The 16,563-nt window shown below is 39.9% G+C and overlaps 1 protein-coding gene across 1 annotated transcript in view; it reads right to left on the bottom strand.

The window, feature by feature from the left end:
* LOC128640114 (arsenite methyltransferase-like) overlaps positions 1–16,563 on the bottom strand; it is a 172,792-nt gene that overhangs the window by 107,263 nt on the left and 48,966 nt on the right. The window contains exons 2-4 of the mRNA XM_053692460.1: positions 10,323–10,377; positions 3,008–3,135; positions 1,120–1,270 (exon numbers count right to left, since the gene is read on the bottom strand). Coding sequence (XP_053548435.1) covers positions 1,120–1,270; positions 3,008–3,135; positions 10,323–10,377 — 334 coding nt within the window. The remainder of the gene's footprint in view (positions 1–1,119; positions 1,271–3,007; positions 3,136–10,322; positions 10,378–16,563) is intronic.

The raw sequence follows: 16,563 nt of genomic DNA, 5'->3' as shown, positions 1-16,563 counted from the left end.
CTAAAAAATCAGAATCCTCCATTTTGGGATCACAAAAATGACAAACACTAACTTGCACCTCTTTTACACCCCCAATGGCTGGGGCACTCACCACCTCCTGTGAACCAGACAACCGACAAGCAGACTCTCTCTGTCGCCACACAGTCAGCATACGGAAGTGAAAAACAATGTAACCGCACCCGGTCACGAGGTGCACCGTGCAAGTCATAAAAAGAGCGCGCAAATCTAAGAACACACCAATTGGTGATAAGGCCGTAATGTTCCGAAAAGCCATGGGCCTAAAGTATGACAACACAATCAGCAGATAGAACCATATTGCAAACTTGATTAAAGTCCCCCCTGTTCAATAACCCCCCTCAGACCCATGATTTCCAATTTAAGATTAAAGGAGTCCCACTGGGACCCTACTCATGTTGACATCACATAATGAAGTAAAATGAAACGATCTTACCAGAATCTACGCTGTGGAAAAGGAACACAGCCCTTCAAGTGTGACAGATAGTAGCCTCGCCTCTGACATGGACTTGAGTGAATAAAGACAGGCAGCGAAACTTGTCAACACTGATTGCCAAGGAGCTGTTAATATGAGTCGGGATGGCTTCGCAGAAAGACTCTCCCTGCATCTCTGGACTCTAACCTTCATCCATGCTCTCGCTAAGAGGCTGACAGGAATACTTAAAACTCCAGTCCCATTTCAAAGAGTACTACCCTCCATAAGAGACAATCTCGAACTTCTGACACTTCTCTGCCAACCTCCTGTGACGAAAGGCAAAGAATGACTGGGGGATGAGGGAAGTGGGGGGAGGTATTTAAGCCATTGGCTGGGGTGTATTTGCCTCCTCCTAGTGGCCAGGTTCTGAATTCCCAAAAGTAATGAATGCAGCTGTGGACTCTTTCCATTTATGAAGAAAATATATAAAAGGAATACAATGATCTACTGGTAAACAGAATTATACTGTTCTGATTAACCAACAATATGCAATGTGTTAAGCCACATATTCTATTACATATCAGTATATAAATTATAGAAAGTTTTGTTACTTTTGAATTATGCACTATGGCATTTGGTGGCGCTATACAAATAAATTATAATAATCATACACAATGCTCATAATATACCTGTTCATCAGTCATATCTATTCCGGTGACATGGCCTTTCTGTCCAACGAGCTTGCTCAACATATAACAATCCCTTCCACTTCCACTGCCAAGATCCAAAATTCTACAGTTCTCCAAGCATTCTGGTACCGTAAGCCCACAGCCATAGTACCTATTCAAAGATGTGCATATAAAGGCAGTTATAATGATTATAATTGCTCATATAACTATAACTGTTTGCTGACATATTTTAAAATAATTACCATACTCTAAAATATTATGTCTAGTTAAAGATATATTAAACAGTTTCATTGCTGTATTAAAAAAAAACACTAAGCCGTTGCTTATACTTAATAGAAAACATTGCAATATGTATTAATAATATATTTAAATGGATTTTTACCTTTTATTTATTTTTTACACTATATTTGTTCAGTGTCTATTACTTCCTGTCACAGCCTTACAAGGAGAAAGAGGCATTTGCAGGAAGGTTTATCTTAGCCTGATGCCATAAAACTTCTAGGCTAGTGAATAGAGTAAAAACTTAGCCTTTCAAATGTTTGTCCCTTTAAGGTTACATTCTGACTAATCTGAGTTTAGACAATTCTGAATTTGTTTTATCTAGTCCACATAGTAAACCAGCTCATACTATTGTAGAAGTTTTAAGACATCAGGATAAACCTTCCTGCAAAGGCCACATTCACCTTGTAGGGTTATGAAAGGAAGTAATGGACACTGCTCAAATAAAAAAAGGTAAAATCCATATTTAAAATGAAGAATAATACATTTGCAATTATTTCTATTAAGTATAAACCACTGTTTAGTGCATTTTTATTACAACAATGAAACAGACTGTTTAACATCCCTTTAATTTAGTATTTTGTGTTCCTTTAATGTCAGTAAATATTCCACCTTAAATATTTTGAGGCCATTTACTTGTTTAGCATGTAATGAGCTAGAAGCTAGCCACCATGCATCCTCTTTTTGTAAACCAGGTAGAAAGAGAGAGACAGATATAAAGCAACAAAAAGAGAAAAATAAGTTATTGGAGTAGACCACATGTCTGCAGTGCTAGTGGGAAACATCATTAAAGGGACACTGAACCCACATTTTTTCTTTCATGCTTCAGATAGAGCATGACATTTTAGGTAACTTTCTAATTTACTCCTATTATCAAATTTTCATCATTCTCTTGGTATCTTTATTTGAAATGCAAGAATGTAAGTTTAGATGCCGGCCCATTTTTGGTGAACAACCTGGTTTGTTCTTGCTGATTGGTGGATTAATTCATCCACCAATAAAAAAGTGCTGTCCAGAGTCTGAACTAATAAAAAAGCTTGGATGCCTTCTTTTTCAAATAAAGATAGCAAGAGAATGAAGAAAAAATTTGGGTTCAGTGTCCCTTTAAGTGTAGTCTTGTCAACTACTGCACCAGTAAGAACGGGATCATTAGGTGCAGCTAGCATCAACTGTGTGAAATAGATATCAAGCAACAATAGCAGTTACACCAGATGTTTGCAGTCCAGGCAAGAGAGCAAGAGAAAGCATAGGATAAAGCCATACCATGTCAAATGTGCTTATAGATTCAGCCACAAAGAAGGCCATTCAGAGGAGACAGTGCTAGATGACACGTGTGCTGCTTTATTGTGCATCTGGAATGCAGACTGAGCAGGTCACATTAATGGCCACACTCAAACCATGTTTCTCAAGAAATGGGTTGGGTAGAAAATCAGCAACCCTACACCTACCTAAAGAGGCAGTCTTTCTAGGAGAGCAATACTAGGGTAAACCAAGATATTTAATTATTTATAAAAAAAACACTTACATTCACAAACAGCATGAGAGATGACTGGCTTTACCTATTAACATTATATAGCATTCTGTGTATTGTATTACTGAGCTAACATACCTTGAGGAAATATCTTCATGTACTTCACCAAGCGCATCTCTTATATATTTTGGCAATGTCTTAGCTGGGGTTACACAAGCATTGGTTTGTAGGTCCTCTGAACTTTTCAGGTGTTTCCCATAGTAATCCTGGTGATACAGTAAATGCTTTCATTTGAAATATTTAATCAAAGTTTATTGAAATGAATCTAATTTCTGAAACTGAAGACAAAACAACATTGAAGTTATATTTTTCTAGTTATAGCAAAAATGTAACCAATGCAGGGCTAAATTACAAGTGTAGCGCAAAATAACACTTGGGGGCATATTGAACAATGTGCGAGTGGACATGATACAAAGTAGCGTATTATGCCCGCTGCACATCGATAAATGCCGACAGCGTATCATTGCACCAGCAGTTCTTGTGCACTGCTGGAGCAATGCTGCCCCCTGCAGTTTTGCACGCTAGCAGGGGTGTCAATCAACCCGATTGTATTCGATCGGGTCGATTTCTGTCCGGCGCCTCAGAGCAGGCGGACAAGTTATGGAGCAGCTGTCTTTAGACCGCTGCTTCATAACTTCTGTTTCAGGCGAGCGTGAAGGCTTGCCGGAAACAAGGGGCCTCAAGCTCCATACGGAACTTGATAAATATGCCCCTTGGGCTTGAGTGTTAATTGCGCTAGAAGTAAGCTTTTTGCACATGTGAAGTTGCGCTCATATTACAAGTTGAAAATAAACTGTTATCACTCTTGCGCTAACCGGACAAACGCAAAAAGCTGCAGTTAGAATATCACATGCGTGTTCACGTTCACCCCACTTTCACGCAAACCTAATTGCATATTCTCATTTGTGCTAACGAGACGTAAAAATATGAATATGTCATGTTCCAATGTTGTTCACATAGAAGAATATGTTTTATTTATTCATAATTACATATTTCTACCTATATCTGATGATATTTTGGTAAAATATATATCTACATATACCTATATATAGATGATTATACATAGGTATATACAGAAATATACAGATATATATATATATATGAATAGCATAATAGAAATACTAGGGCCCCTATTTATCAAAGGTCTTGCGGACCTGATCCGACAGTGCGGATCAGGTCCGCAAGACCTCGCTAAATGCGGAGAGCAATACGCTCTCCACATTTAACATTGCACCAGCAGCTCACAAGAGCTGCTGGTGCAACGCCACCCCCTGCTGACTCGCGGCCGCCAGCAGGGAGGTGTCAATCAACCAGATCGTACTCGATCGGGTTAATTTCCGGCGATTCCTGTCCGCCTGCTCAGAGCAGGCTGACAGGGTTATGGAGCAGTGGTCTTTAGACCGCTGCTTCATAACTTGTGTTTCTGGCGAGTCTGAAGACTCGCCAGAAACACGGCCCTTCAAGCTCCGTACAGAGCTTGATAAATATGGGCCAAAGAACGTATTCTGCTATGTGCAGGACATTGGAATGTCAAATATTTACACTAAATACATAGTTAAAACTTTTAATAAAAATGAATATTGCATAAATATACTTTAACATGTTTTCCTCTACTTAACTGCAAAGGGCTCAAATGCACTTGTATTTATGTCTATATATGTGTACATATGTATGTATGTGCTTATATGTGTATATATGTTTGTAAATACATATAAACACATATAAATACATATGTACACATATATAGACACATATCTATACATATAGTATATACATAAACATATTAGGGATGTATCTCAAGGTTAAAGCCCTTTGCCTGCCTTTATAACTTTTTAAATAATTTTTTTTTAAACCTAAAACTTTTATTAGTATACATTAAAATGAGGGGAAAAACCCACCATCCATTAGCCCCCCTGTGTTTTCACAGTGGTTTGTTGCTAATGGTTGGTGGATTTTCCTCCTCATTTTTATGTATACTAATAAAAGTTATAGGTTTTAACTTTATGATTCACTATTACTTTGATAGGAAGGAGTGCTTTTAAGCCCCTTACTCTTTTTCTTTCCCAAGTATCAGTATCCCAGTAGTTCACATTCTGACTGACTTCGATACTGCCCACTGGGTTAAATGTGTAAATGGTTGTGGTGGGTGGCATAGAAGTCAGTCAGAATGTGAACTACTGGGATACTAGAGTTCCTGAAGTTCACATTACTTTGCCTTGTATTCCATGCAGCGTGCGGCACAAACTACTGGAAAAGGAAACTCCAGACATTGCAACAACGAGCGCTCCCTGCCCATCATTACTAACAGTCTCCTTGGCAACCAACGCACCTGCCCAGTTCCCGCCTCTGTTTCAGTGAGACTGCAGCCCATACTAAGACATTTATGTTTTTAACACGTAGTTAACTCTGTCTGTGACTCGCTACTGCAGTTACTCCCAATCTAGTTCTACCTCCTCATAAATATTCATATTCCCTCTGTAAAGCAGGGTCTTCGTACTTGTTCATGAGAAATAGCCACTCCCCCGCCTCTGGGCTATCTCTACAGCTTTTTCTGCTGCTCCTATGCAGCTTTTTACGCTTCCTGCTGCTTTACAGGGGGAATATGAATATTTATGAGGAGGCAGGAGAGTGGGAGCATCTGGGGGGCGGAGCTCAGGATGTTCCCGAGGTGCTGTAGAAACGGCTTGCTTTGAGTGAACAATTTTTTATACAACACTTGGTCCAGTGCACTGCTAGCCCGCAGCAGGGCTAAAGGTGGGCAAAATCCACCTGCCTGGTGCCCGGAACTGAATGTACAGGCGTCGGGCGATATAAATTGCACATCCCTGTTTGTAATGTCTTTTTTATGTATTTTGTGCAACTTTTATGTTTCGCAAAACAGTTAAGTAGAGCTCTAAGTTGCGATAATCATTCTAGCGTAAAGCGTGATTGTATCAAGCAATCACCTTAACTTTCAACTTGTAATACCAGATAGTAAGCCCGACCAGTGTAACCCCCCCGCAATAAACCCCTTATCGCTCGGGCATAAATATTTTGAGATCAGCCAATCAGATTGAGCTCGCATTCTATTGGCTGTTCCGATCAGCCAATAGAATGCAAGCTCAATCTGATTGGCTAATCGGATCGGCCAATCGGATTGAACTTGATTCTGATTGGCTGATTCCATCAGCCAATCAGAATTTTCCTACCTTAATTCCGATTGGCTGATAGAATCCTATCAGCCAATCGGAATTCGAGGGACGCCATCTTGGATGACGTCCCTTAAAGGAGCCTTCATTCGTCGGTAGTCCGTCGGCCAGCAGGATATTCCGCGTCGGAGGTCTGCAAGATGGATCCGGAAGAAAGAAGATTGAAGATGCCGTTGATAGAAGACTTCAGCCGGATCATGGACCTCTTCAGCTCCCGCTTGGATGATGACTTCAGCCAGATCATGGACATCTTCAGCCCCCCGCTTGGGCTTGGATCAGGACATCGGAGGAGCTCTTCTGGATCGATCGGTGAACCTGGTATGGTGAAGATAAGGTAGGAAGATCTTCAGGGGCTTAGTGTTAGGTTTATTTAAGGGGGGTTTGGGTTAGATTAGGGGTATGTGGGTGGTGGGTTGTAATGTTGGGGGGGGGTATTGTATGTGTTTTTTTTTACAGGCAAAAGAGCTGAATTCTTTGGGGCATGCCCCGCAAAGGGCCCTGTTCAGGGCTGGTAAGGTAAAAGAGCTTTGAACTTTAGTAATTTAGAATAGGGTAGGGCATTTTTTTATTTTGGGGGTCTTTGTTATTTTATTAGGGGGCTTAGAGTAGGTGTAATTAGTTTAAAATTGTTGTAATATTTTTATGATGTTTGTAAATATTTTTTTATTTTTTGTAACTTAGTTCTTTTTTATTTTTTGTACTTTAGTTAGTTTATTTAATTGTAGTTATTTGTAGGAATTGTATTTAATTAATTTATAGATAGTGTAGTGTTAGGTTTAATTGTAGATAATTGTAGGTATTTTATTTAATTAATTTAATGATAGTATAGTGTTAGGTTTAATTGTAACTTAGGTTAGGATTTATTTTACAGGTAATTTTGTAATTATTTTAACTATTTTAGCTATTAAATAGTTCTTAACTATTTAATAGCTATTGTACCTGGTTAAAATAATTACAAAGTTGCCTGTAAAATAAATATTAATCCTAAAATAGCTACAATGTAATTATTCGTTATATTGTAGCTATATTAGGGTTTATTTTACAGGTAAGTAGCTTTAAATAGGAATAAGTTATTTAATAAGAGTTAATTTATTTCGTTAGAATAAAATTATATTTAACTTAGGGGGGTGTTCGGGTTAGGGTTAGAATTAGCTTTAGGAGTTAATAAATTTAATAGAGTAGCGGTGAGGTCCGGTCGGCAGATTAGGGGTTAATGTTTGAAGTTAGGTGTCGGCGATGTTAGGGAGGGCAGATTAGGGGTTAATACTATTTATTATAGGGTTAGTGAGGCGGATTAGGGGTTAATAACTTTATTATAATAGCGGTGCGGTCCGCTCGGCAGATTAGGGGTTAATAAGTGTAGGCAGGTGGAGGCGACGTTGTGGGGGGCAGATTTGGGGATAATAAATATAATATAGGGGTCGGGGGTGTTAGGGGCAGCAGATTAGGGGTACATAAGGATAACGTAAGTAGCGGCGCTTTGCGGTCGGCAGATTAGGGGTTAATTATTGTAGGTAGCTGGCGGCGACGTTGTGGGGGGCAGATTAGGGGTTAATAAATATAATATAGGGGTCGGCGGTGTTAGGGGCAGCAGATTAGGGGTACATAAGTATAATGTAGGTGGCGGTCGGCAGATTATGGGTTAAAAAAATGTAATCGAGTGGCGGCGATGTGGGGGGACCTCGGTTTAGGGGTACATAGGTAGTTTATGGGTGTTAGTGTACTTTAGAGCACAGTAGTTAAGAGCTTTATGAACCGGCGTTAGCCCAGAAAGCTCTTAACTACTGACTTTTTTCTGCGGCTGGAGTTTGGTCGTTAGAATTCTAACGCTCACTTCAGACAAGACTCTAAATACCGGAGTTAGAAAGATCCCATTGAAAAGATAGGATACGCAATTGACGTAAGGGGATCTGCGGTATGGAAAAGTCGCGGCTGAAAAGTGAACGTTAGACCCTTTCATGACTGACTCCAAATACCGGCGGTAGCCTAAAACCAGCGTTAGGAGCCTCTAACGCTGGTTTTGACGGCTACCACCAAACTCTAAATCTAGGCCTAGGTTTGCATAATGTATTTCAACACATAAAACTTCTGATTGCCAAAAATATATATTATTCAGTACTAAAGCACTTTTAGCACATTTATAATGTCACTACATCCTCAAAAAACATATTTTTGCTTAATTAAAGTAGGCAATAACATTTTAAAGAGACATTAAACAATAAATCTCTTTTGCTCCAAACCCTCCAATCCTTCGGCATCTGTGACACAGCCCTCTCGTGGTTCTCTTCCTACCTGTCAAACCGTACCTTTAGTGTAGCCTTCTCTGGGGCCTCCTCTGCCCCGTCACCACTTTCTGTCAGAGTACCGCAAGGCTCTGTCCTCGGTCCCCTTCTCTTCTCAATCTACACGTCATCACTAGGTTCCCTAATAAAGTCCCACGGTTTACAATATCATTTGTATGCCGACGACACCCAAATCTACTTCTCTGCACCTGACCTATCTCCTTCCTTGCTAACCCGTGTCACTAACTGTCTTTCTCACATCTCTAACTGGATGTCCTCTCACTACCTCAAGCTAAATCTCTCCAAAACTGAGCTCCTTATTTTCCCCCTTCCTCAAAACTCTCCACCCCCAATCTCACTTTAACTGTTGACAACTCCATCATTACCCCCACCCTGCTCGCCCGATGTCTCGGGGTCACATTTGACTCAGATCTTTCTTTCACTCCTCACATTCATTCCTTGGCTAAAGCCTGCCGCTTCCACCTTAAAAACATCTCTAAAATTAGACACTTCCTTACACAAGACACATCTAGGATTTTAATCCACTCTCTCATTCTTTCCCGCCTTGATTACTGCAACTCTGTCCTCTCTGGTCTCCCCACCTGCCGCCTAGCTCCTTTACAATCCATAATGAATGCCTCTGCCAGACTCATCTTCCTTACACGTCGCTCTTCATCTGCTGCACCTCTCTGCCAATCCCTTCACTGGCTTCCTCTTGCCTCTAGGATCAAACACAAAATTCTCATTCTGACATACAAAGCCCTCAACTGCACTGCTCCCCCCTATATCTCAGACCTTGTCTCCAGATACTCTCCCTCCCGTCCCCTTCGCTCTGCTCATGACCTCCTTCTCTCCTACTCTCTTGTCACCTCATCACACTCCCGTTTACAGGACTTCTCCAGACTGGCTCCCATCTTGTGGAACTCTCTGCCTCGCTCCACAAGACTCTCTTCTAGTTTTAAAAGCTTCAAGTGCTCCCTAAAGACTCTACTGTTCAGGGATGCATACAACCTACACTAACCTTTCCTAATACCAGTTCCTCTCCTCCATTGCTATCCCCTGAACCCCCTTAGCATGTAAGCCTAAGAGTCCAACTGTTTGTAGATCACCTTCTTAAGAGCTGACTACAACAGTGCAACTCTTGGCAGGGCCCTCTACCCATTTGATCCCTATAATTGTTTTGTTGTACTCCCCCTTTGTTTATAGCGCTGCAGAATCTGTTGGCGCTCTACAAATAACTGATAATAATAATAATAAATACTTTGAGGCCTATTTATCAAATGTCTGTTGGACCTGATCCGACACTGCGGATCAGGTCCGACAGACATCGCTGAATTACGGAGAGCAATACGCTCTCTGTATTCAGCATTGCACCAGCAGCTCTTGTGAGCTGCTGGTGCAACGCCGCCCCCTGCAGACTCGCGGCCAATCGGCCACCAGCAGGGGGGTGTCAATAGTAGATCGGTTTGAATTGTGGCAATCTCTGTCCGCCTGCTCAGAGCAGGCGGATCGGGTTATGGAGCAGCGGTTTTTAGACCACTGCTCCATAACTTGCGTTTCTGGCGAGTCTGAAGACTCGCCAGAAACACGGGCCCTCAAGCTCCGTTCGGAGCTTGATAAATGGGCCTCATTGTATAAGTATAGTATTGAGTTTATTCCACTCCTCCCTCTTATCATGGATTCAGCCATGTTGAAATCTAGCTTTCACTACATTCCAGTGCTGATATGTTTGCACATGTGCAGAAACTCCTCTTCTGATCAGATGTATGCAGTGTAAACTAAGATTTAAAATGACAACACCAAAGATTATAGTGAAGTTCATGAAATGTATTTACTGTAGATTTTAGTGTCCCTTTAAATGGAGAAAATATAAACTTATAAATTATATTAAATGAAAAAATCCTTGCTTCATGGTTGCATTACCTTGACATCTTGATAAATTTGAAGACCTTGTGTAGAACAGCTGGATGTGGTGGAACTAAGCAAAGAAAATATATGAAGGGAAATAAAGAAACACCATTACAATTTATTCATAATAAAAGACTGAAGAAACTATACTAAACTTCTTCTAAAGTAGTAGTATCCATTTCAGCATAAAAACTTGACTCAGCAACAAAAAAGGTAATATTTCACATTCTGCATAATATGGTGTCCCTTTTTAAAATGATAAGACTTCTTGAGAAAGTTTGCCCACCGGTGTTCTGTATTATTCCCCAACTGCGTTACACTTGCCTACCTCCGGCCACGCCTCCAAAATAGTTTCAAAGGCGGTTGTTCACACATGCGCTCACTGCAGTATTCCTACAATAAAATTGAAAATTACACCAAAGAGCATGCATGCGCCCATGCCGCAGTCAGCAAATATTACAGAAGCGGGACCTACACAATATGGGCACTAGCTGTGTGGCATACAAATAGATCGTACTTACTTTTAATAATATAAATAGTTAAAAACATTCTTGGGACCTACACAACTAAAATGGGCATGTATTATGATTTCATCATGAAAGGGAATATTTGTAATTATTTATATAATTTTTTTATTATATGTAAAACGTTCACTCATTTACTCATTTTTTGGCCAGTGGTAATTAGAGAATTTTTTTGGGGTAGAGAGATTTTTTTGTGTGTGTGGGGGGGGGGGGGGGTAATTTTGAATGTAATGATGTAATTAACATGATTTAATGCGTACTTGTAACAAACTACGTTATAGCCCAAAGTTAAAAATCATAACCATAAAAATTTTTTGAAATATACTTTCAATTGCTTCAGATGAAGTTACATATATCACTAAATTTTTTATTCTGCTTCATTCCCTAGCAAAATAAAGCAAGCAATATCAGCCAGCACCTGGGTCACTTGCACGTCACGTAGGGGTACCACCAAACCCTACTAATTATATCAAATAAAATCCAAAGGATGTGGCAGCAATAGGTGAAGTCAAATGATTTTATTCAAGCACAGCAAACACATCGACGTTTCGGGAACACCTTCCCTTAATCATTCCCTAACAAACACTGTGCTTATGAAAAATAAATGACAAATACATTTATTATAAAAAATGTCAATGGCAATCAATAACATATAGAGAATAAAGGTAGCACACGTTTTAAAAGGCTGAGCCTTTTATTAGAGCAACGTTTCGGGGCTCCTGCCCCTATCTCAAGCTAATTTACAACTGACACACATACCCTTTTTAAAGGGTCAAACATAAAACAGGAAACCAATTACAAAGCAGGGGTGTGTCTAACGGATGCTTCACATCATCACATATCCTGTGGAAAAAGAAAAAAAGCCAACACATCATTTTTTTAACCGTTATCACCCCTTAACAAGAATAGGACAACCTATTAAAAACACTTGCAGCAAGTCGCCAACCATATAAACCTTACTGCATCAAAAGCAAAAACAAAAAGTACATTGAATCAGCTTTTCATAAGCACAGCAACGTTTCGGGAACACCTTCCCTTAATCATTCCCTAACAAACACTGTGCTTATGAAAAATAAATGACAAATACATTTATTATAACAAATGGCAATGGCAATCAATAACGTCAGTCAGTAATGGAAGTTTGTCACAACAAAAAAATATTAATACAAAACCTAAATAGCATATGGTTAGTGACCACTGCTTCCATTCTTAATCACAAATACTATAAAGCACACACACAACGCTAATTAGTCACACATTTAACTAATATTATAAAATAACCCAAAAAGCCAAAGCTGTCACCTGCACTGCGCCATTTTCTTGCTCCTGTAGAAATAGTTCTATATTTCTCAAAATGCTTTGCTGCTTAAAGCTGTATTTTTTTTATACCCCTCACTTAGCAGAGGCGCGGTCTGCACTATATTGTGCAAGTTAGAACTAACAGACAAGCTGTAAATGTTTAACCTTCTAATGACTTGCATTTTAAAGAATCTAATGTATAGAGAACTGTCTATGGACTTTGTAACAGTTGTATTCTAGTGGCGCTCCACAGTATACAGCTAGTAAGTGATATGCCAGTCTTGATTGACAGGAAAACTGAATCCTCATTTGGAGTGGTAAAGTTACCACCCATTTAGTATTTACTGGCATGACAGGTATTTGTAAGGTTCAGATGAATGAGGCTATTAGAGAATTCATATAGAAAAATACTAGAAATAAAAGTCTTGTTATGGTAAAACTTCTTTAAAGTGGGTAGGGATCAATTATACACAAATGATTGTTTAAAATTACTTCTGTAGTTATTGTTGCACATATTTAATTTTTCCAAACATAGGGATCTATTCAAATATTTCCTCTTTTTTTTTGTTTGTTTGCTAACAAAGTGATTACAATCTTTCCGAACTGGATAACTATAATCTGCATTTACCAGCACCCTGAACTACCGATAATGAATAATGATCACAGAAAACCGAGAAGAGTTAAAGGGGTTTACAGAGTTCATGAGGCCGAATTATCAAATGTCTGTTGGACCTGATCCGACAATGCGGATCAGGTCCGACAGACATCGCTGAATGCGGAGTGCAATGCCACCCCCTGCAGACTCACGGCCAATGGGCCGCCAGCAGGGAGGTGTCAATCACGTACTCGACCGGGTTGAATTGTGGCGATTCGTGTCCGCCTCATCAGAGCAGGCGGACAGGGTTATGGAGCAGCGGTCTTTAGACCGCTTCTCCATAACTTGTATTTTTGGCGAGTCTGAAAACTCGCTAGAAACACGGGCCCTCAAGCTCCATACAGAACTTGATAAATGGGCCTCCATGTGTTGGTTTTGCAATTGAATAGACTGGTGTTTATGATAACATATGATTAAATAGATATGAAACACAAAAAATTATTTTGTAATTCAAACCGATCGTACAATTTTAGTCAAAGTTTCCAATTTACTTCTATTATCAAATTTACTTTGTTCCAATGGTATTCTTTGTTGAAGAGATACCTAGGTAGGTGTGTGGAGCACTATATGGCAGGAAATAGTTCTGTCAACTAGTGCTCTTGCAAATGGATAACAATCTTGCAAAACGTCTGCCATATAGTGCTCCAAACACATGCACACTCCTGAGCTTTATTCAACAAAACAACAACATGAATAAAATTTGAATAGAAGTAAATTAGAAAGTTGTTTACAATTGCATGTTCTATCTGAGTCATGAAAGAAAAATGTTGTGTTTCGTGTCCCTTTAAATAATCTGGGCTCCATGTATGTAGCGAAGCCGGGCGGACAGCTTCGCAAGTTGAGAAGCTGTCCGCCCGCATTTTAATACATGGGGCCCTCTGAATCCCATTTGTTTGTGGGCATCATGGGTATATAAACCAGGGATAGGCACAGACCAAGGCTGTGGCGGACATTTTCCAAAGTACAGACCTTAGTGAAGGACACCAAGGTACATTTCAAATTAAAAACATCAAAAAACACTCTCTTGGGGGCGTGTCTAGGTGGAGGCCATGGATAGTCACAATTTTAAGAGCTCCTGACACGATAACGACAATCCGCTGATTATCTTTACAACACCAAGCCATCCAGACACAAAATTACTAACTATACATAATACGAGATTTGAGGATTCAGATAATATTTTGTATGGTGTTTACATGACTGTAGGCTCTTGAACTGGACCACTGAGACTCGTGGCAGCGGACACAATTTGGATCTCAGCACCCCCCCCCCAGCCTAACAGCGGGGTATCGCAGCCATGAGTAGGCTGTTTGATCTAAAGAAGGGAACCATCTACCTCAGTAAATCAGTTATAACCTAAAAGCTTTAGTGCAGATACCTCTGGTACTGACCGGCACAATGGAAGTTGGGAAAGCAAGATAGCTCAGTTTTTGGAGGACTCTTACCGAAGCTTAGCAGCAGATCTATGCATACTCTTACTTGCTTCACAATCTGCAGAGGCAGCACAATCTGCAAGTATAACCAAGTCACCTAGCATTTGCTGTTGCGGATCTAACTTGGCAGATGCGGTCAGCGTTAAAACCCTTTGCCCCACCGAGCAAACAGAGATTTCCCACCCTGCGCGTGGGAATTCCTGGTTCGGCTTGGAGTACTGGTGTGAACAATCTATAGCTTCCAGTGACAAGACAAGAGCACCAGAACCGTCAAATGACCAAGCTCTAAAGGGGATGAGAGCAGTGGCTATGTTTGAACCTAACGTGAGGATCGTCCCTTGGATGGAATCAGAATGGCAGCTACGGATCGATCAGACATCCGCTTCAAAATTGAGACAGGCTGTACTGATCTTTTGGGTGCTTGCGTGGATGTAGCTGAGGTGAGACGACCAATTTTTGCAGTGCCTCAGGAGACTGGGAAACCTGTATGCACGAAGTCCACGTTTGAGGGCTGTTTTCAACTTTGTGGAGACTCACAGGCGCAATCATTATGCTCTCCTTAAATTTGTCGCCTTTTCACACCCTTCTATATACTATCAAAATGGGACCCTGGGGGGCTTCCTCTAACCTTCAAGAACGTGGAGGCGGTAAGAAAAACAGGTATCGTATAAGAGGGTCTGCAAGGTACCATGCTACTCTTGCGGGCTATTTCATGAAAGATCGATATACTTTTATGCATGCTGGACTTACCTTTACACTTAATAAGAACAATTAACCTCTGCTCATGATGTGTCTGGGGTTATTTATATACTACTATAGATATCTGTCAAAATGTTGTTGTTTAACTAAGCGACTCATCAAGGGTTAGTTTATGTTTCATTTATATTCAATATTACACATGCTGGACTTACTTATATGGCTAATTAGAATATTTAATCTCTACCCATATTGTGTCTGGGGTTATTTACTGTTATGTATGGGGATACAATGTTGTTTTTTAACTACGTGGTTTCTTGGGGGTCTATGTATATTTCCCTTATAATTTTGTTTTTAAGCAGATCTCTTTGTTTTATATGGCGCATATAATGCTTGAACAGCTCCACATGGATCACGCATGTTGCTCTACTTTAATATTGACCTTAGTGGTGACATATACTAGTCTTTGTGAAAATGACGCAGAGTTGCTTTCTGACAAATTGTAATATGTCTAGCTATGGAAAACAGATGGACTGTAGCCAGATAATATTGTTTTAAGCTGCAACACATTGCTTTAAGGGAGCCCTAATATTTTCTCTTTTGGCTTTTGCGGCTGTCTTCCGCTTGTTGGGCTGGCTGCACATACCCCTTCTTTGAGTGGGTCCGCTTCACCACTTTCCCCCTTACCCGACGGACGCCTTCTATAGCAGCACTTCCTCTACTACAAGCCCTAATATGCAGTATTTTCAGCTCATGATTAGTTAATTTCTGGAGGGGACAAACTTATTCACAGCCCATTACATATGGAAATATTACCAGGTTACAGAGTTCAATATAGTGCCTCCCATATTTCAAAGCTTTTTAGTAATACAAGCACTGTATTATTGTCCTAATATGTGGTATTGTGTGCTACTTACACCCTGCATTAGGTACTTCTCAACCTGCACTCAATAATTGTTGCCTACTTACTCGGTGATTTAGCACATTATGACATATATTTCCTTTATTCTATGCTATCTACAGGTTAACACATTCCCCAAACGTAATACTGTTCACACTTTAATTTAGCTGAGCTCCATTGGACTCAGACTAGAAGTGCCTCTTGGCTAATTACATATTATAAAGAGATCTCTGATTGCATGAGAACTGCGAATAAATGCACCCATAATTCGCCATATAAACCCCTACTGCAAAATAATTTATAACCCATATATCGGCTATAGGTTAATACCACACTTCTATGTCCATATATATATATATATTATATTTGCTGGTTGTCAAGCTAACTCCACTCTCTCTTTTTTATTTATTGTCTCCTCCTAAGATGCCTGTACCCAATAGGCTACTTAAGTCTCGCAATGCTAACATCTATGAATTGTTTAACCCTGAATATGTACAAAACAAGTATGACTCTAACCTCACGATTTAGGTCTATAAGTCATGAACATACAGTTATGTTAGTAGAGCTTACAGCCAGTCCCTAACCGTGGTAAATAGAGCTATTGACCACAGGTGTAGTCCATAAGAGCTGATTATATACTTAAAACTCTAGCTATATATAGAAGCGAAGTTCAGAGTACTATCTATAGTCTTATGCACACAATATTTATAAATGGGGAGAGTTAACTCAGACCACAATAATCTATATT

The sequence above is a fragment of the Bombina bombina genome, chromosome 9 (genome assembly GCF_027579735.1).
Source record: "Bombina bombina isolate aBomBom1 chromosome 9, aBomBom1.pri, whole genome shotgun sequence".
NCBI classification, from domain to species: Eukaryota; Metazoa; Chordata; class Amphibia; order Anura; family Bombinatoridae; genus Bombina; species Bombina bombina.
The sequence above is the reverse complement of the archived record's forward strand: the minus strand, read 5'-3'. Positions and strand labels throughout refer to the sequence as shown.